This window comes from Boleophthalmus pectinirostris, unplaced genomic scaffold (assembly GCF_026225935.1).
Source record: "Boleophthalmus pectinirostris isolate CB_2022bp ecotype Guang Dong unplaced genomic scaffold, ASM2622593v1 HiC_scaffold_9, whole genome shotgun sequence".
In the NCBI taxonomy this organism is placed as follows: Eukaryota; Metazoa; Chordata; class Actinopteri; order Gobiiformes; family Gobiidae; genus Boleophthalmus; species Boleophthalmus pectinirostris.
Window position 1 is genome coordinate 3,912,942 of NW_026571541.1, and position 26,699 is coordinate 3,939,640.

At 38.4% G+C, this 26,699-nt stretch overlaps 1 protein-coding gene across 1 annotated transcript in view; it reads right to left on the reverse strand.

Moving 5' to 3' along the window:
* nlk2 (nemo-like kinase, type 2) overlaps positions 1-26,699 on the reverse strand; it is a 50,854-nt gene that overhangs the window by 17,495 nt on the left and 6,660 nt on the right. The window contains exons 2-9 of the mRNA XM_020920486.2: positions 22,987-23,156; positions 19,791-20,062; positions 8,867-8,996; positions 7,330-7,385; positions 6,166-6,272; positions 4,895-4,980; positions 4,526-4,735; positions 1,509-1,610 (exon numbers count right to left, since the gene is read on the reverse strand). Of these exons, the coding sequence (XP_020776145.1) occupies positions 1,509-1,610; positions 4,526-4,735; positions 4,895-4,980; positions 6,166-6,272; positions 7,330-7,385; positions 8,867-8,996; positions 19,791-20,062; positions 22,987-23,115 (1,092 nt within the window). The 5' untranslated portion in view covers positions 23,116-23,156. The remainder of the gene's footprint in view (positions 1-1,508; positions 1,611-4,525; positions 4,736-4,894; positions 4,981-6,165; positions 6,273-7,329; positions 7,386-8,866; positions 8,997-19,790; positions 20,063-22,986; positions 23,157-26,699) is intronic.

Genomic DNA, 26,699 nt, shown 5'->3' on the forward strand with positions numbered 1-26,699 from the left:
CTTTGCATTTTCAAACACGGCTATAAAAATAACCTAACGCAGAGAACGTGTTTAAAACAGAGCAGCTCACTCGGGCAGCACCTGGACGACTTAAGAAAAGAGTGAGAGGGGAGAAGGGGCGGGGTTTGGGAGTATAATATAAGGAAAGGTGTGATTGGTCTAACAGGTATCCACCATGGATCTATAATAAAAACTGACTGACTAGTGGTGGCTCCAGGTACTGCACCTCCTGAGAGCTTGGGCCCAGAAAGAATTCTCCCATAGAACGCAATGCACTTTTGGGAATTCAAACTGCCCATGTTCGACTGGCAGGGGATCCGCAGCTTTCACAAAGGTTGGATTTTGTAGGGATACTGTATTTTCCAGGCTATTAGACGCTCTTTTAAGCCTCCATCCCCATTAAAAAATGACGGCGCGCCCCACAATCCAGAGCGCCCTATACACAAATCCACTCAGGTGTCCCAGCACGACTTCAGTAAACTACAAAGCCGCACCACCAAACCAAACACGCACGGAAGCAGACAGTGACCGCACAGCGATAAACACCCGCAGACACACTCATCACTCCACGCCGACGAGGAACGGAACAAAAACGAACGAAAAAGCGAGTGCAATGTGCCACTTCTAGACACAACTGAACAACTGAGTCACTGCGAACACGACGACAATCCAGCGTGTCCCAGACAGCACCCTCCCTACACGCCACAACTGAACAAAGCCCAGAGTCACCGTGAACACGACAAACAAACAAAACCACTCACCCATCACACTGTTGGGTTTCCTTTAAAGTCCGGTGCGGTTTATTTGTGAAAAAAGTTTGAAAATAGACCATTCAATGACAGTGCACCTTATAATCCAGAGTGTCCTATATTGAGGAAAATATGGTACTTTTCTATTTTCACAACATAAACTTTAAAATATTCTTAAATCCTCAAAGCGCATAAAATTTAGCTTTGAAAGACTTAGCCTAGCCCTCGCTCTGATTGGTCCAAACGCTCCATGCCGTGCACATTACAGACATCGCACAAGTGGGAGGAAGTAAATGCGGAAGATAAAATTATTTTTGGGCCCATGCGCAAATGAACTCAGGCAACTAAAAACAATACGACGCCATCTTGGATTCATATTCCAGATTTGATTATAGTTCTATGGTATCCACACTTCAAACTCTGCCCCTGCTGTAATCAGGGAAGTCCTGTGTGATGCGTGTGTGAAACCACAGGGGCCACTAGAGGCAGCACAAACTCAGTCTTTGTCCTTAGTACTTATTTGCAGCTTTTTGTTCAAAAACAGACACTTATATGCAGACAGAAAGGCAACCTCGCTCACAGTCAGAATGTCTGTTTTTCAAGGCATTTTTGAGCTATAAAACCACCTGGAATTGAATAAATGTAAAGTAGAGCTGTTTAATGTCATACTAAGGAACATTCCAGGCAGCGTGATGACATATAGAAACAAGCAGGTGACAGCCCCACAACCTAAACGTTTTAGCAGTATTTGTGTGTTACCTGTTTGTGTGGGCCTCTGAGGATGTGCGCTCTGGCTCCTTCACACGCCGTCCTCATGGCCTCCATCGACGGCGTCCCCAACAGGTCTGTGATCAGGTCCAGCTACAACACAAAAGCAAATACACAAGCATTTTAGTTAAAGGTGCATTGTGAAACTGAAATACTTTTCTCCACAGAGATGTTATTGCTTTGTCTGGAATGTTTCACGGTATGTAACCTTTCTATCTCCACTGAGACCAAGTTACAGGTCCGATCTGTGGAGTGGAGACCCCACTCACAGTCAGAATGTCTGTTTTTCTAGGTATTTCTGAGCGATATAACCATTCTAAGTAGAGCGATCACATTTCTATAGAGACAAAAAGGTGAAAAGTTACGTAGTGCACCTTTAAAGACCCTGAAATCATTTTTTTCCCCCATGTGTTTATCTGCTGCGTGGTGCCGACATCCAGCTATATATCTTTCTATTTTATTTTGACTTGTACATTTACATTTATATAATTATGTCTCATTTTATTTTTGGTTGTACATTTACATTTATGATTATGTCTTATTTGACACCTGTCTCTATATCTTTTTCGCTACTTATTTTTTGGAATTTATTACCATTTATATTTTTGCTATTGTGATGTGTGAGCTACTGTGTCCAAACTATTTCCCTTGTGGATCAAAACAGTTTGTCTGAGTCTAAGTCTAAAATGTATAATTGTCTGATAATCAGGACATGTGCGTTACCATGCTGGCTGTTGTTAGGTTTGCAGTCACGACAAAACTCTGGAGTTTTAAAGCTGCGAAAAGTGGTCACATTTTGGTCATATCTGTATACAGTGTTTTTCCACCTTCAAGACACTCAAAGCGCATTCACCCATTCACACACACATTCACACACACATTCACACACCAGTGTACGCAGACACTGGGGGCGAGATGGGTTACCGTATTTTATGGACGATTAGGCACTCTGGATTATAAGGCGCACTGTCATTAAATGGTCTATTTTCGAACTTTTTTCACAAATAAACCGCACTAGACTTTAAGCGAAACACAACAGTTGGATGGGTCAGTGGGACTTTGTTTGGTGCAGTCACAGTGACTCTGGGCTTTGTTCAATTGTGGCGTGTTGGGAGGATGCTGTCTGGGACCGCCGGGACCACTGGATCGGTCGTGATGTCTCATTTGTTCAGTTGTGTCTAGAAGTGGCACATTGCACTCGCTTTTTCAGTTTGTTCCTCCGTTCCGTTTCTCGTCGGCGTGGAGTGATGAGTGTGTCTGTGGGTGTGTTTTGCTTTGTGGTCGCTGTCTGCTCCGTGTGTGTTCGCATGCGCTGTGGGTGGTGCAGCTTTATAGTTTACTGAAGTCGTGCTGGGACACCCGAGTGGATTCATGTATGAGGCGCTCTGACTGCGGGGCGCGCGGTCCTTTTTTGATGCGGTTAGAGGCTTAAGACCACGGCTAATCGCCTGGAAAATACAGTAAATGTCTTGCCCAATGACACAACAACTATTTGCGCTTATTTTGTTTTTTACTGGTTTTATTGATTTAAGACTAGCATGATTAAATCTGAGTGTTTATTTAATCATTATATTATTATTATTGTTGTTATTATTAAGTATTTGTGCAGCACTTTAAAAACTGTTTGTGTATGAAATGTGCTATAAAAATAAAGTGGATTGGATTAAACAACAGAAATCATCTGTGGGAGCTGAAATCGTGCCGCGATTCGAGCTGCCAACCTTCAGATCAGAAGACAAACATTCTTACTAACTGAGCTACTGGGCCCAGTCAAGCAGAAGTAAACAACAAGGCCAAAAATTCAAGTTAATGCATCTGATATAAAAATGTATTGAACAGATACATATGTACTCTAGTTTATGAAACTGTTGACCTTTTTTCTGTACCATTTTTGGTTCTAAAGTTCCATATGTTTTAAACAGACCATGTATGAAACATGGAACAAAAATTATTTCCCAAATTTCAAAGACCTGCAAATCATGTCAATAAATGGATGTATTTCATCATATCTTGTGTTATTCCATCTTTGAACTGTTGATGAAGGTACATGATTTTTCCAAAAAAAATTTATTTAAAATGATAAAAATTTGCTTGGAAGGACTGACATATTTTATAGAAATAGTTTCCTTTCATTTTGAAGTAATATTAAAGTATTCAGAAGAAAAAAGCGACAAATGATGTAAAATCCTGCACCTTCTACTTGTTTGCACAATTTTCCCTCCGTTACCATGACCTTTCTTAATAAAAAATCTCATGAGTCAAAAAGTAAGAGGTTTTTCAACCTAATCTTGTACCATATGGTAGAAAACTATATGAAGCAAATATTCAAACCAGTTTGTTAAGGATATGTAAGTGAGAACCAAGACTTATCACTGTTTGGATTTATTGCCCAAAAAGTGCTGCATATTTCATTCCCTCCGTTACCAACATGAGTTTTTAACTTTTTTGTCAACAACTTGAAAGAATATCACAGGTTTAACTTGACCCTGTTGGAGTGTAACTCTTTCCTACATTCTGATACTTTACTTATTTCAATAGTCCTGAATAGTTTCTGAATAAGAGACATTTGAATGTCAAAAATCTGCCCCTGTTTCCCTCCGTTACCACTTGACGGGACTCTTATGTGCTTATAAACTCATTGTAGTGAATAGTTACAGTAGATGGAACAGGTTCAATAATTATCAGATCAAAAGATCATCGGTAGAGCAGTCAGAACCACAAACCCACAGGTTGGCGGTGCGATTCCAGCTCCCACAGATGAATGCTGTTATTGTGGCAAAATTCGTGTAAACTGCTGTATGAATGTGTGTGTGAATGGGTGAGTGGGTTCTTCATGTAAAGTGCTTTGAGTGCCTTGAAAGTGGAAAAGTGGCGTATAAAATGTGACCATTTAGAGAGCTATTTCTGCCGTACATTCTGTAGATTTAAACTGTTCAATTAAAGGTTATTCCAGCAAATTACTTCCCACGGGAACCAGAAAGAGTTCCACGGCGGCGCTTTAACCTCACCTGTTGAATGGGGCTCTGTGCCTGGAAGAGGATCCTCCGCCCCAGCAGCTCGGCGAAGATGCAGCCCACAGACCAGATGTCGATGGAGTTGCCGTAGTGACGACTGCCCATCAGGATCTCGGGGGCGCGGTAATACTGCGTCACCACCTCCTGCGTCATGTGCCTCGACTCGTCTGTCTCCTCCACGCGGGCCAGACCGAAGTCACAGATCTGGACCAAAGACAAGCAGTGTAATGTAGTGTAAGGTTACTTCAAAATAATGCTACTCGAGTAGAAGTACAAACCAAAGTCACAGATCTGAACCAAAGACAAGCATAGTAAAGTAAGGTTACTCGAAATAATGTTATAGTGACTTTGGACATGACCTACCTTGAGCACACAGTTGCTGTTGACCAGGAGGTTGCCAGGTTTGATGTCTCGGTGTAAAATGCCAGCAGAATGAAGATATTTTAGACCTGAGGATTAAGAAGAAGAGTTATAAACCACCACTGGAAAAGCTTTCATATAGAGAAATATTGCAGACTTTTTCTGAAACATTTTTTTCTGTAACATAATCCACACATGGCTTCCCAGTAGTAGTAGTAGTATTTGTAGTCGTAGTTGTTGTATTAGTTGCAGTAGTTGCTGTAGTAGCTGTTGTAGTAGTTATTGTTGTAGTTGTTGCAGTAGTAGTAGTAGTAGTAGTTGCTGTAGTTGTAGTAGTTGTAGTTGTGTAGTAGTTTTTGTAGTAGTAGTTGTAGTAATAGTTGTTGTAGTTGCTGTAGTAGTTCTTCTAGTAGTTATTGTTGTAGTTTTTGTAGTAGTAGTTGTTGTAAAAGCAGTAGTAGTTGCTGTTGTAGTAGTTGTAGTAAAAGATGTGGTAGTTGCCGTAGTTGTTGTATTAGTTGTAGTAATGTAGTAATTTTGTAGTAGTTTTTGTAGTAGTAGTTGTAGTGCTTATTGTTGTAGTAGTAGTTGTTACATAGTTGTTATTGTAGTTGTTGTAGTAGTATAGTAATTTCTGTAGTAGTTGCAGTAGTAGTTGCTGAACTTGCTGTAGTTGTTGTATTAGTTGTAGTCGTTGCTGTAGTAGTTGTTGTAGTAGTTTTTTTGAAGTAGTTGTTGTAATAGTTATTGTAGTTGCTGTAGTTGTATTAGTTGCTGTAGTAGTTGTTGTAGTAATCATAGTATTAGTTGCTGTAGTTGTATTAGTTGTATTAGTTGTATTAGTTGTATTAGTTGTTGTAGTTGTTGTAGTTGTTGTAGTTGTTGTAGTTGTTGTAGTTGTTGTAGTTGTTTTGTTGTAGTTGTTGTAGTTGTTGTAGTTGTAGTTGTAGTTGTAGTTAACTGATAACTGAAAGGTTTTCATTCCGCACTCTTCTCTCTTTTTTAATTTTAATCTTCATGTTTTGATTTGTTTTTATTATGATTTTAATGTATTTCTTATTCTGTAAAGCACTTTGAATTACTTTGTGTACGAATTGTGCTATACAAATAAACTTGCCTTGCCTTGCCTTGTAGTTGTGTGAGCTGAGGTGGAAGGGGGTTGAACAAATAAATGTCATTGTATACTACTTATGCAAAACTAATTCACATTCTAAACCTCCATTGTAATTGATGTAATTTTAGATTTTTATCTCTTCATTTGGAGTGTGACCAACCTCGGAGGATCTGGTAGAGGAACACTTTGGCGTGGTCCGAGCTCAGAGGCTGCGGAGAAACGATGATTTTATGGAGATCGCTTTGCATCAGTTCAGTCACCACATATCTGACCAATCAGAGTCAAGGATACAACAACACACAAGAAATCTGACCAATGACATGAGAGCAAGTGTTTCAGAGGCTAGATAATTGTCAGATAGATTTCTAACTGGAGGCACGGCTCTGTCTGGAGCTCTTACTCAAGACTCTAAGCTTTAATTCAACATGATCTGACCAGAAAGAAGTGACTTATCTGGAACTACAACAGGTGAGCTGATGTCTCTCACATAAAATTATGGTCACAGGATAGTTTTTTAATTAGTCACTCTCATCTTTTTGTTGAAAACCAAACTCCTAAACCGGACCATGAACGCTCTTATCGATCACAGGCTCCTGAAAATGTGCTCTATAAATCCATTTTGTTATCATTCTTCAAACTTTCTGGCTGAGCTTACTCTGCAAATTTCTCTGATCTGGCCAAAATCTTAAAACTTGTATCAGGTTTTCCGATTTACTATTTATTTACTGGTTCTGAGACTGTTTAATTCTAGTCTAGAGGTAGTTTATTTTAAGAGAACTTGGCAAGTAAAATGATCTTGCAGCACGAACAGATCATTTCATTTTCTGATAGATTTAAGTGTTTATATCTTAAATTTTGGCCAAGCGTTTTTGCAGTGTGCTACGGTGCACGTTGAGTCACCATGGTAACTGCTGAACGTTACAAAAGTGAAAAAATGCACAGCACACTCAGATGGCCGATGTCCAAAAGATTTTTTATATTTTTAAATAACGTTTTGGCAAAAAAAGCCTACGTCAGATATTTTTCTTGCTTTGGACCAGAGATTTAAGACGCGAGATCCAAGAGTCCAAAGAAACCAGCTCTATTGAACATCTGAGTGTGCGATGCATTTTTTCACTTTTATTTTGCTGTTCCTTGCATTTGCACCTCTATAAGAATTTTGGTGTGCGTTTTCTGTTTCATGTAACTGCTGAACATCACGCCACAGACGTACAGGTAGAACACCCCCAGCGTGTTTCAATAGGGATTATACAATGTTTAATGTCACGTCAACACAACCTATTCTAACCTCCTCCTATATTTGGATGTGGTGAGTAAAGGATACATCTCCTCAAAGTAGTCGATGTGTGGAGGTTGGAGAATGTCCAGAGCAGAGAGAACCTGAGCACAAACACAAACAGTTTATAAAATACACAAAAACGGGTAGAGCAACACAATATTACTGTCACATTTTGATACGACTGTTAAAGGGGCTCTACCTGATTTGAGGAACATTTGTCTTGCCTCAGCACAAGACAAACTTTGGTCATAATGAGACTGCTGAGTGCTGCATCTAATTATAAAGTGTTTTTATTGTTTTAAGGCTGGTGTTAGTTGTAAACAGTCTGTTGTGAAAAGCCTGTATAAATTCACTGCTGTGAATAATTAGCGTAGGCACAGTGAGAAATATGTTTGGACAATGCAAACTGTTGTGTTTTTCATGGTTTTAAGTGTGTAAAAATCTGGTATAGGGCCTTTAATTTTGTTAGTAACAGAGTGAAATAATTATGATTCCAATAGTCAATCAAATAATCGTGATTATAATTTCTGCTGTGATGGAGCAGCCCAGTCCTACACTGAACTACAATGACAAACAGGAGTCATATTTGACTAATATTCTCATTTTGATACATTGTTTTTTTTAATATATAATGATTTATGGTGCACTCACACTAGGACTGTCGAGCTGTGATTGTGTTGGGTTCTATGGTCACACTTACACCTGCTCAACCTGAGCCACAGCTCGAAGACATCACGACAGAGTGACGCTGTTTGTTACATGTCATGCAGTGGAGCCATCGATTTAGTGGAGAAAAAAATCCAGCAACTTGAAATATCAATAAAATTGATGACACTATACATGGGGGATATATGATTTACCTAACAATGTCAGATATTTATTCAAAATCCTTTGTGCCTGTGCAAAAAACGTAATTACACGTAAATGGCTTCAACCAGATCCACCTACATTAGAAGACTGGTTAAAAATTATTGGAGAAACTCATAAAATGGAATGTGTGACATACATGCTAAGGCTTCAAGCTGATGTTTATTACGCAACATGGGCTAAATGGTCTAAATATCGCAGTGAAATTTAGTTAATAGTTAGCGCTGCTCCAGCTATGTACCTATAAAAAACAGTAGTATTCCAGGGTGTAACATGTGTATCAGTGATGTATGTATGTATATATGGGTGCCTGTTTTGTTATTGTATAAAATACTTAATAAAAAATAAGTCACAAAAAATAAATAAAAATTAAATAGTGAGACAGATCTGAGTCGTGCTGTGAGATGATCCTCTGTGAGTTTCTGGATATAATAACAGTGCAAAGGATTGAGGGGCTGCAAAACGACTCTCTCTGTCACAGTCCTTATTAAAAGTGAGTGCAGACTCTCCGTGTGTTTTGGAGCAGAGTTTATTCACTGTTTTCCTCGTCTGAGTGACATCAGCGCACACACAGAGCTCGTATAGTAACAGATTGCGTTCACGCTGGACAAACGTACCAAAGCTTTAGGGCCTATCCGTGTTTGGGTACTTTTCGATTGGACTAGTGTGAGTGCGCCCTTAAAATACAAAATATTTACATTCAGATTCCACTCACATTTTCATGTTTGAAGAAGCACAGCATCTTGAGCTCCCGAAAAACCCTCTTACAGGACACCAGGTTTTGGAAGACATTGGGCATCTTTTTAAGGGCCACTCTCTTTCCGTCTCGAGGGTCTGTCACTGACCTGGAGATAAAGACAAAGACAAAGATAAAGATAAGTAAATAAATATAACCCTCTCCTCTGATTTTCATATTAAGGAATAAACTTGATACTCGATAACAATTAAAAACACTCCTTATTTAGACAATAGAATGACATTTTCAGCATAAAGAATAGTACTTTCTTTTCTAGTACCGTGAGATCTTATTCTGTATCTGTGTAATCCCTCAGTGGTCCAGGTAGGTTCCAAAGTGTCCAAGGGCGTATACTAATCTATGTGCTCTTATACTTGATACTCTAATATCAAGATCATTCTAAAACTATTCAGGAAAGGTTCATTTCTGTCCTGTGAATGTGTCTTTTTTCATATCAATACCAGCTCAATACCAGAATATCCAGTTTCAATACCAGTTTTAGTATCGATTAGTACTGACTTTTGATACTTCTGACAACCTCATTACGTGAAAAGATTGCATAGGCCTTTCTCCTCCAGGTGAAGGGTCGGATTATTCTGTGTTGGGAGCTGTGTTGCCCGCTCCTGGGAGTCTAATCCTGGGTTGTTTTGGGAGCAGCGGTGCCTCGTGAGCGTCTCCGGGAGCAGCTTTCTCTGGGCAGAATAAACCTGCTGCAAATAGGATCAAGGCCTGAACAGATGGTGCTCTAAGAATCCAGATCTCACCGCCATCGCTCTATACTCCACTCACCTCCAGTCTGCAAGTAACACCTTAAAGAACACGCCGAGGAGGCCACTGTTACGATTATAGATGTGTTACAGTACAGTACAATAAGAGGAGTCATTCATTTTCATTTCATTTCCATTGATTTTTCTATTTCTAGATGATTAATAAACACAAGAAGTATACATGTATCTAGTGCACTTAAAAGGTGCGATGTGTAACTTTTCTGGTAGAGGGTTTGTCAAATGCTTTTCTCCACGCAGATTATTATTATTATTATTATTATTATTATTATTGCTTTGTCTGGAATGTTCCACATTATGACATTAAACAGCTCTACCTTCCATTCAGTTTATTCAGGTGGTTTTATAGCTCAAAAACACCTAGAAAAACAGGTGCTCTGACTGTGAACGGATCGCCTCTCCACAGATCTAACCTGTAACTTAGTCTGGTTTGATCTCCAGGATAGAGCATGGAAACCCGACCGAAGTCCGATGGGCTCGGTCGAACTCTGACAAATATATAGAACAGGCATGTCCAAACTATGGCCCATGGGCCAATTGCGGCCCTCGGACAAATTTTTCTTGGCCCTCAGGCTTCCAGGTGACTTGGGCCAAATTTCCTTACATCAATTAAAAATTAATGTTTTACTGGAAGTTTTTTGTGGTTTTGAGGATCTTAGCATGAATAACTGATGGCTCATTCTAATGTGTTAAACATATAAACATAATAAGCACATATTTCAATTATTCCCGGTATTGAGCATCAGTCTATGGCCCTCGATCTGCCCTCTGCTTCATCTGTGTTTAGATATGTGGCCCTTGATGAAAAAAGTTTGGACACCCCTGATATAGAACTTATGTTTGGCTCGAGTCAGACACAAAAGCGCAATAAAATTAAAAACAGCTTAAGGTCGTCATACACTACAGGATTTTTCATGCAACAAAAAGCGCACACCACAAACACAAGGAGAATCTTAAGAGACGTTCATGGCTGCAGCAGGACATGTCTGTGGACCACAGGATATAAAGTTGTGAGCGCGATCGTGTTAGTTGTTTCCTGTCTACAGTAAAATCACTCGCTTGGAGACTCTTAAGTGCTCAAAGATCAGAGCTCTGCACTTCTAGTTTAGATACAAGTCCAAACTGTGTTTTTATTATTATTATTATTTGTGAAATGTGGTGCAATATTTCAGATACAGGATTTTGAGAGAATGAGAGCCTCGCACATCAACTACTAGAGACGGGTGCGTTGGAGGAGAGGGAGCAGCCCCAGAACATACAGAAAAATCCCGCACATCGTCTTACTTGCAAACTGTGAAATTTATTAGGACAAACCGTGCAACGATTTGGCACTAGGCCTTCGTCAGGCAAACAACCAGGATTTTTCTGTAGATACAGGATTTTAAAAGCATTAAAAGATTGGCAATAAAGTCCACAGGAAGTAGAGTCACCATCGCTAATCTACAAACACACGTGAGGAACTACTCTCACCTTTTTACTTGTAATGCTTCAAACTGGATTTACAGCGCGGTTTTGTGGACTGGATGTGATTATTTGCAGAGACAGTTTCTATGGATAATGTGGATGTGGCTACACTTTAAATTTACCACTTTGAGGAATAAAGTCTTCTCATTATTTTCGCTCTATCCTGAGTTTGTATTCTGCGTCTCTGTGTCCGTTAGAGGAACACAAACAATATCCTACGTGTGTCATTAGGCCGATGAAAATAGTGTGGTTTTAATTGTGTCAGGTTTGGACACAGATATATTAACCTATATATTACCTATCGGGCTTGGGTCGGATTAAATCACTGCTCTGTCGGACGCGGGCCAGGATAGAAAGATTTAATGCCACTGTGAAACATTCCAGACAAAGCAATAACATCTCCAAGGAGAAAAGGATTTGACGCACTCTCTCTTTTAATGTACATTTCACACACACATATTCATATTTTTCATATTTGAGCTCGAAAAGGAGTGAGAAGAAGAAAACTGAATAAATCCCACCTCTGTAAATATTCATGGAGCCTGATTTGAAGGTCTTTGTGAGCACCCATAGAGGACCTTTCTGTGTCCAAAAGGTACAAGATTTTCATTTGAATCGCTTAATTGCTAAGACCACAAAGGACGGCCTCCATGGGTGGTTTTTAGATTTAACAATGTGATGATGTCATACTTCCAGTTGGGGGCAAGCGTCTGTTTTTCCTATTAATCATATTGTACTTTGCTATGAAATATCGGAAAGGAATTCATAAACAAATACAAGAATCCTATGCACTTCAGAACATGTGCGTAAAGGTCTAAACTACATGTACAACTAGGCCTGTCATGATAAAACATTTTGAAATACAATATCCTGCTACAAAAAGACACTGTGATCCATTATAATACTGAAACACTCTTTAATACCAGTTACACATGACAGACAATAATGCAAGAGAATCCTAGTAAAGCATTTTTAAACAGACAGACTAATTTCATCATCAATCTAGGAGGCACAGGCTGCAACAGATCAAGAACAGAATCAGCCAACAGCCATTAGGGATGTAACAATAAGCGAAACACTGTGATATTGTATCGTCAAAAGTCTCACAGTAATATCTAAGGCCTTTAAAATATATCGAATTTCAAGTCTCTTTGCTTAAAATCACTATTATGGTGCAGCATAACAGTGATAGCAAAAAGAGACGGAACTACATAGACCATGATCCTTTGCTCTGTTTCAGTCCTTTGCTCTGTTTCAGTCCAATCCACATGATAAAACAACTTAAAATCTTAATTATTTAGATTATGATGAGAGAAAAGTAGCACATTCACAATTTTGTTGGCTTCCACAAAAAATCTAAATTAATAAACGCACCGAGAGATGCATATCTTTAAAATATCGCATCGAGAGATTTGGATATCGTTACATTCCTAATAGGGCTGGGTATCATTAAGAAGTTGCTGATACGATACATACCTCGATACAGTGCACTTTTGGTTTGATACGAAATATTTCATATCTATTTGATACGGTTCAAGAAAAAATAATAACTAAATGATGGATATTATTCTAAAAGTGTTTCTTAAACCACTTTTTGTGCAAATTTCATATGAAACACAAACATTTTAATCATCAAAACAATGAAAATCTCATATTTGTCACATAAACAAGTTTCCTTTCACTAAACAAGAAACAAAACTGTAGCACTGTAACAAAATAATTTAGTAAAATCTACCAATAAATACTCTTGGCGATATATCGATACAGTATTGATATCGTGGGCTGCTGTATCATCATATTAAACGATATGATATATTGATATTGTGATATTTTTGCACATCCCTAATCCCTAAGCCATAAAAGTGATTTATTCAACCTTCTACAGTTCAAATATTATTGTATTACAACCAAAATAGCTCAAATCTCCCTCCATTTGCTAAGAAAATGTACACAGAATAAACACAGAGCCCCAAAATATACTGTTCTAACTTTCATGTGCTGAATGATAAGTGGATATAACAATGATTGTACAATAAGGGTACAACAAGAGTTTTCGATTACAAAAACTGGATATTTTGTTCTTTTCCAAGGACATTATTAAAGGATGTTACTATCTAGATAATTGCAGTCTTTGTGATTTTAGAATTGCACCAACTCCAATTACGATTGCAATATTGCGTTATATTGTGCAGCCCCAGAAGCAACGTCTGCTAAATAAAGATCATAAAAAGACCAGGAACACTCCACCCCTGAAGAATTGTTATGACCTGGTCTATCCATTCATCCCTTCCTTTCCACAATGAGTCAAACCCACTAGCACTAAAAATATCTGTAATTAAATAAACCCAAGATAGACAGGTTGTGGAGAACCAGGAAGCCTCTGCCAGAAATGTTTTTTAATCGTTACATGCATATTACAGAATGTCCACTGCAAACAACAACTGTCCTGTCTAAGAAGAAACTGCTGACCCTGAGTTTAGACCTTTTCAACAGGGGTCTCCAACCTGTAGCTCAGGGGCCACCAGTATCTCACTGAAGAATATAATTTTTGTGCTGAATAACAAAAATTTGTTGAATAGAACGACTGTATACGTATCGTGTTCAAGCCTAACTTTCCTTTCTGCACTAATCAATGGATAATAACCCCTGCTCTAGAAAATGCATGGAATTCTTGTATTACTTTGTGTCTGCGTACACTGGTGTATGAATGTGTGTGTGAATGGGTGAGTGGTTCCTTTGTGCAAACAAGACTAAAACAGGACTAAAACAAGACTAAAACAAGACTAAAACAGGACTAAAACAGGACTAAAACAGGACTAAAACAGGACTAAAACAAGACTAAAACAAGACTAAAACAAGACTAAAACAAGACTAAAACAGGACTAAAACAGACTAAAAAACAAACAGGACTAAAACAAGACTAAAACAAGACTAAAACAGGACTAAAACAGGTTTGTGGACACCCTGCTCCACGGGCTCGAGCTCTCTCTCTGGCTTTCAAATTCAAGATTAGACCTGATTTAGACCTGGTTTTGACCTGGTTTTGACCTGGTTTTGACCTGGTTTTGACCTGGTTTTGACCTGGTTTTGACATGCTTCAGTCCTGCTTCAGTCCTGCTTCATGTGTTGTAGTCTATGATTTATGTTCTGTAGGTGATTATGAACAATATTAATGTTAATAACATGATTCTGCCTCATTTTGAGTAAAAAAAAAAATTAAATATTATTGATTTTTACTGGGCTGGCGCCTTTATGTTTGTACTGAAAGTGAGTGTTGTTTTTTTTTTGTGTTAAAGGTAGGTAGGTGGGGGGATTCATCACATCGATGACGTCACGAATCGTGTGCCCCCACTTCTAAAAGCCCCACTACACCACTGGCTCTGCGTGCCTTGAAGGTGGAAAACCATTTAACATGATACTGTTCCAAAATTCTCTTCTTCTCTAATGTCAGTATTCGTGATGTTTTTCCTAATCCTCTGTTTTGGTTCGAGAGATTAGCTCCTTTAGCTCCAGACTTTGAATCCTAAAATAGCTGTGTGTCTGCTGTCACTCACACGGTGCGCAACTCTCTGAATGTTTGTATTTGTCTGGAAGAAAGCTACAGGAAGTATTACACCCAGACTCCCACTGCGCTTTTCAGACCAAAAATAATATCACAGACTACAATGGAACTCTTATTCAATAGGGTCTCAAAAGGAGCAACCAAGCATATTCAAGGGGCATTGTGGAACTTTTCTGGGGAGGGTCTGTCACCTGCTTGTTATGGAGATGCCATTGCTCTGCCTGGAATGTTCCACAGTATGACTTTAAACAGCTCTACTTACAGGTGCATTACAATGTTAGAATGTTGTTACCTTATCAAAAACAAACGTGGAGTATTGCTGTGTTTTGTCTCATTCACACATTTCCTTCCTTTATTTTTACTCTGTCTTCAGCTCCAAAGATCTGGACCACCTTGTGAGGTCATTAAGTGGGAGTTTTCAACTTAACAGCTGCATTTTACCTTTAGTGCAGTAGAAGTAGGCAATTCCACTTCCTGTATTAAATATGCAGGGTTTGTACGTGAATGAAACAAAACACTGGTGTTGTTGTCAAGAGCGCACTAATCGAGACCAAGACCTGTCCGAGACCACAGGGCCCCGAGACCAGGACAAGACCAAGACCTCTGAGGGTCAAGACCAAGATAAGACCAAGACTTTTAAAGGTCGAGACTGAGACAAGATCGAGACCACAGCCAATCGAGACCAAATCTAAACCAGATTTGTAATTTTTTTTATTTGGGTCTTACAGTTATTTTGGCACATTTATATCAGTGTTTTTATAAATCTATCTCCATTTGATCACTTGTCGAGTGTCGGACTTTGAGACCAAGACAAGATAGAGTCCAAACAGCTTCAAGACCGAGACAAGACCGAGTCCAAGCGCCTTCAAGACTGAGACAAGACGGAGTCCATGCGCCTTCAAGACTGAGACAAGACCAAGTCCATGCGCCTTCAAGACTGAGACAAGACGGAGTCCAAGCACCTTCAAAATCGAAACAAGACCAAGTCCAAGCTCCTTCAAGACCGAGACAAGACCGAGTCCAAGCTCCTTCAAGACTGAGACAAGACCAAGTCCATGCGCCTTCAAGACTGAGACAAGACCGAGTCCAAGCTCCTTCAAGACCGAGACAAGACCGAGTCCAAGCTCCTTCAAGACTGAGACAAGACCAAGTCCAAGCTCCTTCAAGACTGAGACAAGACCAAGTCCATGCGCCTTCAAGACTGAGACAAGACCGAGTCCAAGCTCCTTCAAGACCGAGACAAGACCGAGTCCAAGCTCCTTCAAGACTGAGACAAGACCAAGTCCAAGCTCCTTCAAGACTGAGACAAGACCAAGTCCAAGCGCCTTCAAGACTGAGACAAGACGGAGTCCAAGCGCCTTCAAGACCGAGACAAGACTGAGCCAAGACCGAGACAAGACCAAGTCCAAGCACCTTCAAAATCGAAACAAGACCGAGTCCAAGCGCCTTCAAGACTGAGACAAGACCGAGTCCAAGCTCCTTCAAGACCGAGACAAGACCGAGTCCAAGTGCCTTCAAGACGGAGACAAAACCGAGACAAGACCAAGTCTGACACTGGCAAGTCTGGTAAGCACTGTTAAATCTTAATTATTTAGATTATGACGAGAGAAAAGTAGCATATTCACAATTTTGTTGTCTTCCACAAAATATCGTTATAAATATCGTACCGTGAGATGCATATCTTGAAAATATTGTATTGAGAGATTTGGATATCGTTACATCCTTAACAGCTATAATAGTCACTTCTTCATTCAGCTCAAATATTATTGTACTACAATCAAAATAGTCCAAATCTCCCTCCATTTGCTAAGAAAATGTACACATGCTACAGCGAGACACTGTGATCAATTATAATGACACTTTATAGACAAAAATGCAAGAGAATCCTAGTAAAGTATTTTTAAAACAGATCAATAACAGAATCAACCAATAGCCATAAAAGTCACAACCTTCTACAGCTCAAATATTATCGTATTACAACAAAAATAGCCCAGATCTTTCTCCAGTAGCTAAGAAAATGTGCACACGATAAATACAGAGCACCAAAATAACACTGTATATTATTATTCCTACATTTATATATTGAATGAAAGTTAATATAGTCATTATTAGGGATGTAAAAATAACCGAAATATCCTGAATACCGTGTCGTCAAATGTCTCACAATAATCGTGGGTTATCGCAATTTATCGGGTTACAAGTTTCTTTCTTTTTGCACCATAACAGTTAATTTAAGCAGAGAGACATAAAACAGACTACATAGACCATGATCCTTTGCTTTGGTTTAGTCCAATGAACATGATGAAGTAGCAGTTATTAATAGGGATGTAACGATATCCAAATCTCACGGTACGATATTTATTGCGATATTTTGAAGAGGTTGATATAATTGTAGATGGGACACTTTTTTGCTTTTAAAATACCTTGACAAGATTTTGGTGTGAATTATTTCTGTCATAATCCCAAAAATTCAAGTAAAAAAAACAATAAATTCCTGTTGTTTGCACTGAAATGAATCATGGGATATGTAGTTTTCAATGTTCATGAGCTGTTGCAACTATAAAACCATGTATTTAAGCAAAAGAACTTGAAATTCGATATATTGTGAGACTTTTGACGATACGATATCACAATATTTCAGTTATTGTTACATCCCTATTTATTAAACATTTTTACATCTTAATTATTTGCATTATGAAAATCTCACAGATGATTTATACCGTGAAAATATCGTATCGAGACCATCCCGTTTAGAGATCATCCCTAGTAATTACTGTGGCCTCGTTAGGAGTGAATGAGTCAGACCAAAAGAATCAGCTCAGAACAAAGACGTACTGCTCACAAAATGGACATGGAGCTTCTGCACGTCGCCTTACAACAGGAGGATGTGGCTCTATGCAGTATGCAAATGTGTGGGAGTGTAAAATGGGTCACCTGTAACCTCTGTAACCTGTCGACTACTGCAGGGCAACATGGCAAAACGAAAAAGACAATGAAAAATGATGTATTAAAAGGTGCATTATTGTGTAACTTTTCTGGTAGAGTCTGTCAAGTGCTTTTCCCGTGGAAATGTTATTGCTTTGTCTGGAATGTTTCGCAGTTTGGCATTAAAGCTTTCCATCTTCACGGAGACCAAACCAGGCCAAGTTATAGGTCAGGTCTGTGCGGAGGCGACCCCGCTCACAGTCAGAATACCTGTTTTTCTAGGTATTTTAGAGCATTAACATCACCTGTAGTTGATTAAATATAAACCAGAGCTGTTCATACTATGGAACATTTCAAGCGTAGGAAGTTACACAATGCACCTTTAACTTATGTGTATCTAAGCTAGGGTTGTCAAAAGTAGGGGTGCAAGAAAAATATCGATTGATTGATGTATCATGATACTTCACCACACAATTCTCGAATCGATTCAAAATTCTTCTGAATAGATTTTTAAAAAATTATATTTTTAATATATTTTTATTAATTACATTTACTTTTCTGATGATTTAAACATATTTATAAATTATATTTTGTACAATTATGTTCTCATGAAGGTGTAGCTGACTGTATTGTTAGAAGCAATTATTGATAAATCTCAATATTTCAACCATTATTTTATTATCGGGTTATATCGTGACATATTGATTTGTGACATGCATATCATGATATGTATTGTACTGTCAAATTTAAGGCAATACACAGCCCTAGTCAAAAGTGTCGAAAATCAGACACCATCCATCCACTGATCCAGTTGATAGTTACTCAAATATTCTCATACAGTATCTTGTTTTGATACTTCGTTTTAGTAATATCGGTACTAAAAAAGTCACATTCACAGGACAGACATGAAGCTTTCCTAAAGAGCTTTAGGATCTTGAGTTGTATCAGAACAAGTAAAACTCCTCCACCGCTCTAAACTTTCTGTAGTTCATCATGAGTCATTCCCGGAGCTCCTGGTGTTTACGTGACTGTAGCGGTTTTAAAGAACCTATTTTGAAAGGGCATCAGAAGTATATTTTGAAACTATGTGCTTATTTCCTGTGTTTCCCGCTAAACGCTCTGTGACGCTTGACACTCTGATGTGCTTTACAGCTTCCAAAGCAGTAACACAATGTGGTTTGTGCAAAAATACACAAATATTGATATATCTTATTGTTTAATCTGATAATATAGTATTGATATCGTGGGCTGTTGTATCGACAAGAGTTTTTTGTGGTATATTTTACTCAATTATTTTGTTACAGTTACAGTTTTGTTGCTTGTTCAGAGGAAGGAAACTTGTTTATGCAACACATCTGACATTTTCACTATTTTGATGAGTAAAATGTTTGTGTTTCATATGAAATTTGCACAAGAAGTGGTTTCACAAAGACTTTTAGTGCCACAGCTACAATATCCTCTATTTTTTATTTAACCATATCGAATCCAAAGTGCACTATAGGGAGATATGTGTCGTATCACGGCCTATGTATCAAGGTATGTATTGTATCGTGGCTTATGTACCGAGGTATGCATCATATTGTGGCTTATTTATCAAAGTATGTATCGTATTGTGGCTTATGTATCAAGCTTTGTATCGTATCATGGCCTATGTATCGAGGTATGTATCATATCGTGGCTTATGTATCGAGGTATGTATCGTATCATGGCCTATGTATCGAGGTATGTATTGTATCAGGGCCTATGTATCGAGGTATGTATCGTATCATGGCCTATGTATCGAGGTACGCATTGTGGCCTATGTACAGAGGTATGTATCTTATTGTGGCCTATGTATCGATGTATGTATCATATCGGCAACTTCTTAATGATACCCAGCCCTAAATGCAATATAGTATTAAACCTTTCTGTTTTCATAACGGAACAAACCAGACTGAGTTACAGGTCAGATCTGTGGAGAGGCAACCCTAATCACAGTCAGTTTTTCTAAGTATTTCTGAGCTATAAAACCACATGCAGATGACGAACCCCCAACCAAAAATGTACATACACTTTTAATGTCTTTCCTATTCTGTAAAGCACTTTGCATTACTTTGTGCGTGTATTATAAAGTGAATTAGGAACACTTCTCTGCTGTGAGGATGCGAGGGCACAGTTCAGGACTCACCACACGACCCCGAAGGCCCCGTACCCAATGGGGCGGTCAGGCTCTATGTCGAGTTGAGGCTGCAGGTGGTGGTGGTGGTGATGGTGGTGGTGGGCTTTGACCGACGCCGCCTGCACCTGGGCGGGGGCGGCTGCGGCGGCGGGCCCCGGAGCCTGTCCCGGGGCCGGAGAGGGGAAGTACGGCTGCTGCTGCCCGGGGTTCAGCATGACCGCAGCAGCCCCAGTGGACGTGTGCTGCTGCAGGGAGTGGACAGCCGCCGCCGAGCCAGGAGCCTGGAGCAGAGGGACCAGCAGAGGTTAATGTTAGTCCATTTTCTGATACATGTTCTAATGTTGTTTCCATATCACAAACAGACCTGGAGTTGTGTTTTGTTTCATTCACACACGTTTAACACACAAACCCTGCACATTTAGGTTCAGTTCGTCTCACAAACGGAGGAACACTCTCTTAGGAAGTGGTCCACTGCATTTTTAAACTCCATACACCTTCACTAGAATCATTAAGATTATTTAGCCCTCCCTAAATGTGCACTATGTAACTTTCTGGTTGTGGATTCGTCACCTGCTTGTTTCTATGGATATGTCATTGCCTGGAATGTTCCACAGTGTGACATTAAACAGCTTTACTTTACATTATTCAATCATAGGTGGTTTTATAGCTTAAAAAATAAAATGGAAAAACTATACCTAGAAACAAACATACCAAAAATACCTAGAAAAACAGACATTCTGAGTGTGAGCGGGGTCGCCTCTCCATAGATCTGACCTGTAACTCGATCTGGTTTGGTCTCTATGAAGATGGAAAGGTTTAATGTCATACTGTGAAACATTCCAGATACAGCAATAACATCTCCATGGAGAAACAAATTTGATGCAACCTTCACCAGAAAAGTTACACAATGCACTAAGGATGTAACAATAACCAAAATATCGTGATGTCGTATCGTCAAAAGTCTCACAATAATATCTTGGGCTGTCATAATATATCAATCATAAGTTCCTTTGCTTAAATGCACGGTTTTATTGTTGCAACAATTTATAAACATTGGGAACTACATATCCCATGATTCATTTCAGTGCAGACAATATGAAGAACTATGTTTTTACTTGAATTATTGGGATTATGACAGTAATAATTCACACCAAACTTTTGCCAATTATATCAGCTTCTTCAAAATATCGCAATAAGTATCGTACCATGAGATACATATCGTGATAATATTGTATCGAGAGATTTGGATATCGTTACATCCTCACAACGCACCTTTAACTACTGCTATATGACATCACAAGGAGGAACAGAGCATTCTGAGCTTTGGAAATGTAGACAGACTAATAATAAAGGGTTACTCAAACATGTGAATGAAAAAAAAAACAACTCCAGGTCTGTTTTTGTGGAGGTAACAACATTCTAACATGGCTTAAAGCTCACAAGAGTCCATTTTTGTGTAATATAGAAGCTTTAAGAATAAGACAAAGATACAACGAAAATTATAATAACAAAGAGAAAAAATATATAAAATGATAATAATAAATTCAAAATAAGTGGCAAACAATGGTGTCAAATAAGGCATAATTATATAAATGTAAAAATTTTAAAAAAGTAAAAATAATACACAGAAATATAGTAATACAAAAATATCTACATACAGGAGGTCGTAAGGAGAAAAAGAGCAAAAACAAAAAAATAAGGAAGCACTAGCAGAAAGAGACGTCACTGTAAGGCTGAATCACGTTGCTTCAGAAATTCTTGCGAATGAAACAAAACTAAATGGGTATTAAATAATAGGGTTGGGCAAAAAAATATGAGTGACTGTTAGTGTTTGATGACTTAGCAATTTTTGAGTATTTTTTTTTTATTTTTGTTTTGTAAAATATCAAAATTGGAGTGTGGAATTTGTACAGCAGTGTTGTGTTGATATATGCACTACAGTTTTGCATTCTTTATCAATATAGTATTTTTAAAAAAAGTATATTTTTCATTAATTTTTCAAATAGACTCTTCAAAAAATTCTAATATTAAGAGTTCTGAGACATTGTGGAGGCTAACGAGCTACATGCTAACTATTATCCAAAATGCTTTAACAGATACAAATAAACACATACACATAAATAAAAAATAAAATACATTAATAAACACAATGAAAGGTTTTGTGGTCATTAGTTCCCATGTAGCTGATCAGCTCTGAGCTTTCAAACTTTAAATATTCATTTTTTTAGAGAATATATGAGAAAAATGAATGAGGAAATCAGTTTTGTAGCTTTGTATTGGACATAAATGGACCTGTTTCTATTATTAAACCATTTTGTAGAGTTTTATTTTATAGTTTAAAGGTTCTATATTACACAAAACTGACTCTTGTGAGCTTTAAGTTGTGTTAAAATGTTGTTACATCCTCAAAAACAGACCTGGAGTTGTGTTTTGTTTCACTGTTTGTTTGCGTAAACCTGCATTATTAGTCTATCTACATCTCCAAAATGCTCTGTTCCACCTTGTGATGTCATGAAGCGGTAGTTTCATGAAAGAAGTCACTTTTTACTAGGGCTGGGTATCATTAAGAAGTTGCCGATATGATACATACCTCGATACACAGACCACGATACAATACATATCTCAATACAGTGCACTTTTGATTCGATATGATATATTTCAAATTGATTCAATACGGTTCGATAAAAAATAAAGTCTAAATCATGGCTGTGATACTAAAAGTTTTGTTAAACCACTTCTTGTGCAAAGTTCATATGAAACACACCCATTTTAATCATCAAAACAGTGAAAATGTCGACTGTGTTGCATAAACGAGTTTCCTTCCACTAAACAAGCAACAAAACTGTAGCACTGTAACAAAATAACTTGGTAAATATACAAAAAAAATACTCTTGGCGATATATCGATATTTTTGTACACCTCTACTTTTTACCTTTTGACATCGGCTATTCCAGGGCTGAAATTATCCAAATAATTCTAGTGAAGGTGTGTGGATTTTAAAAACACAGTGGAGCACTTCCTGTATTACCACATGACATCACAAGGTGGAACAGCATGTTTTCTGTTTCTGAGAAGAAATCAGCCTAAATGTGCTGGGTCTGTGTGTTAAACATGTGAATGAAACAAAACACAACTTAAAAATCGACCCAAAAATCACAGTTTCTTCTCTCAATATTTGTATACGAGTAGTTTGTGAGTGTATTACCTGCAGGGGGTGCTGTGGTGCATGGTGGTGCGGCAGGTGCGGTCCTGGCAGGTGCTGCAGTTGGTGGTGATGGTGAGCCACAGCTGAAGATCCTCCGCTGTACGCCGCCATCGCCCCACACAGAGCCATGTACCAGAGAGGGGCTCAGAGCTACGAGACCACCCAGACAACTGCGGCAGGGACAGGCAGGGACAGACAGGGACAGACAGGGACAGACAGGGGAGAGAAATCAGATAACTGGAGTAATCAGATAACCCAACAATTTCATGTGATTACTGGAGTGCGCATCATGACAGCAAATTTTAAAGGTTCTATATTAACTAACTTTTCTGGTGGAAATATTATTGCTTTGTCTGGCATTAAACCTTTCTATCTTCATGGAAACCAATCAGACAAAGTTACAGGTCAGATCTGTGGAGCGGCGACTCTGCTGACAGTCAGAATGTCTCTTTTTCAAGACATTTTTGAGCTTTAAAACCACCTGTACTTGAATAAATATAAGGTAGAGCTGTTTAATGTCACACTGTGGAACATTCTAGGCAGAGCAATGACGTATCCATAGAAACAAGCAGGTGACGGACCCTCCAAGCAGAATAGTTACACAGTGGATCGTTCATTTATAAACCCAGACTTTCCCACTATCCCCCATGGTAAATATTTACCCCCTAAAAAGTACTGTTCCATCTGTCATGTAGTGAACAATAAGTGGACATAGTATAGTATGTGTATAGTACAATGTGTGTACTAGTATTTCAAACTTGATTTTTGAGTTATTTCCAGATCGGGTCCATGGTAAAGTACTGTCCACAGAGTTTCAACCATCAAACTCAATTTTGATAATATGGATGAATGCATTCACACTTGGTCCTGGTTTGGTCTTGGTTTGGTCTTGGTTTGGTCTTGGTTTGGTCTTGGTTTGGTCTTGGTTTGGTCTTGGTTTGGTCTTGGTTTGGTCTTGGTTTGGTTCTAGTTTTGTCCTAGTTTGGTCCTGGTTTTGTCCTGGTTTGGTGATTTAGTCCCGTTTTGGTCCCATATTGGTCTTGGTTTGGTCCTAGTTTTGTCCTGGTTTGGTGATTTGGTCTTATTTTGATCCGTTTTGGTCCCAGTTTGGCCCCAGGTTGGCCCCAGGTTGGCCCCAGGTTGGCCCCAGGTTGGTGATTTGGTCCTGTTTTGGTCCTGGTTTTTGTTCCTAGTTTTGTCCTAATTTGGTCATGGTTTTGTAATTTGGTCCTGGTTTGGTCCCGGTTTGGTCCAGATCAATGACCTATCCTCAGAAACAAGCAGGTGACAGACCCCCAACCAAAAAGTGACACATCACAGCTTTAACGTATGCACCGGCGTGAAGGAGCAGAGATCTGATCGCTCTCGTCACATGTCACCGTTTCCATGAAATTTCAAATAATCTGACAACTGCAGAAATCAGATGCCCCGTCAGGCTGTGGGCGCCTCCAGTTCACTAAAAGCTAATGACTCATTTGACTACTCATTTACTTAGTTAAGAACAGTCTATTTCAGATTTTTGCAAAAACATTTTCACTTGTTTTCCTAATATGACCATTTTTTAGGTTTAAAATTTGAGTTTCTGGTTGGAAATTGTGACACCACACAAGGGTTACTTAGCATAACTCTTCTAATGTACACAGAAATTATTGACAAATATGAGTACAAATACAAGAAACACATTTAATTCAACAAAATAAATGTGGTTTCTTGTGTCAGACTTTTGAACAGACTTCTCCCTAGAATTATGTCATCAGTATACTTAAGAATTTGAACTGTCCACTTCTGTCATTTTCAACATATTTGTCAACTTTTCTTCAGAAACTGCTTCTCAATTTGTGTAAAACTATCATTTATATTTAAAATGTTTATAATCCCACCAAATTATGTCAAAATTAAAATAATTTAATTTAATTTTTGAATTTTTAACACATACAGGTGCGGTGAGGAACTTTTCTGGTAGGAGGTCTGTACTTCTGTACTGTATGTCGCTTAGAATGTCCCGCAGTATGGCATTAAACTAGTAATATCTCCGTGAAGACATAATCAGACCAAGGTACAAGTCAGATCAATGGAATGGCAATCCCACTTACAGTAAGCGTGTTTTCGAAGTATGTTTGAGCTATAAAAACACCTGTTATGAAACGATTGTTAGAAAGAAAATCATTTAATGCAATATTGTGGAAGATTCCCAGCAAAGCAATAACATCTCCATGGAGACAAAACGGTAGTGTACCCTTCATCGATAAAGTTACATGGTGCAACTTTAAGTTCTGACAATTGTTAAAGGCCCTATATTACACTAAACTGACTTTTGTGATCTTTAATCTAAGTTAGAATGTTGCTACCTCCTCAAAAACAGACCTGGAGTTGTGTTTTGTTTCATTCATGTTTAACTAATCCTGCTTTATTATTAGTCCGGCGACATATCTAAAGCTCAAAATGCTCTGTTCTACCTTGTGACGTCATGAAGTGGTAGTTTCCACATTAACAGCTGCCTTTTATCCTTTTGTTTAGTAGAGATCAGCAATTCCAGAGGCTGAAATCATCCAAATATTCCATTCTATAAGGTGTGTGGAGTTTAAAAACACAGTGGAGCTTTCAATGTGGGAATCAGCTGGAAAGTCTCCCTGGCTGGAAGGTCCCTAAACTGGTAAGTCCCCCTGAATTGTACCCTTTATGAAAGTTAGTTGTGGCATATTTATTGAGAGCACATGAGATTAACTATTTCAGGATTTGGTTTTACATATTTATATTAGTGGTGTAAAGATATCCAAGTGTCACGATACAATATCGTCACAGTATGAACCTCATGGTACGATATTTATCACGATATTGTGGGAAAGCTCACGATATGGTGGAGAGGCTCGGGATTATGAATGTAGCAATATCCAAATCTCCCTGTACGATATTCTCACGATATACATCTCACGGTACGATATTTATTGCGATATTTTGTGGAGGCTTACAAAAGTGTTAATATGCTACTTTTTCCTCTTAAAATGTCTTGACAAGACTAATCAAAAGAAAGAACTTATTTTTTCTTGTAGTCTGCACTGAAATGGAGCAAAGGATCATGGTCTATGTAGTTCTCTCTGTCTTTTTTAAGATATTGTGGCGCCATAATTCTTCATTTAAGCAGAGACTTTAGATACGATATTATTGAGAGAATTATGACGATCACGATATTTCGGTTACTGTTACATCCCTAATTTATACATATTTATACAGAAAAATACAGAGTTAAGACCTTCCTAAATGTGATTCTGAATGATTTTTGAACAAATTCTGTAGCTTTTTAAGTTTCTTGTGTCACGCTGCATACAAATGATGTTCATGGCATCCGGTAAGGAAATAATCCATACTGTGTTTCTTCCCAAATCAACACTTACAGATGCTATAGGACACAGGGAACAAGGAAAAATGATTTAAAATTCGATTTCATAGTAAACTTCTGCGAGCAAATGAGGATTATATTGATATTACACAGTGAAAAAAAAGTGTGCCGCTTTGGGAAGATCAGTAAAATGATGTAAACAAGGACCGACATTTGGTTTCGCTACATTCAAATTTCATTTTATTTTGATATAGAAGCTGATTTTCTAACTCAATAAATCACGTACTAAAGGCCGGAGAGAGAATGGGACGCACGAGCCGGGACTTTCAAGCCAGGGGGACACTCGAGCATTACCACAAGATGACATCACAAGTTG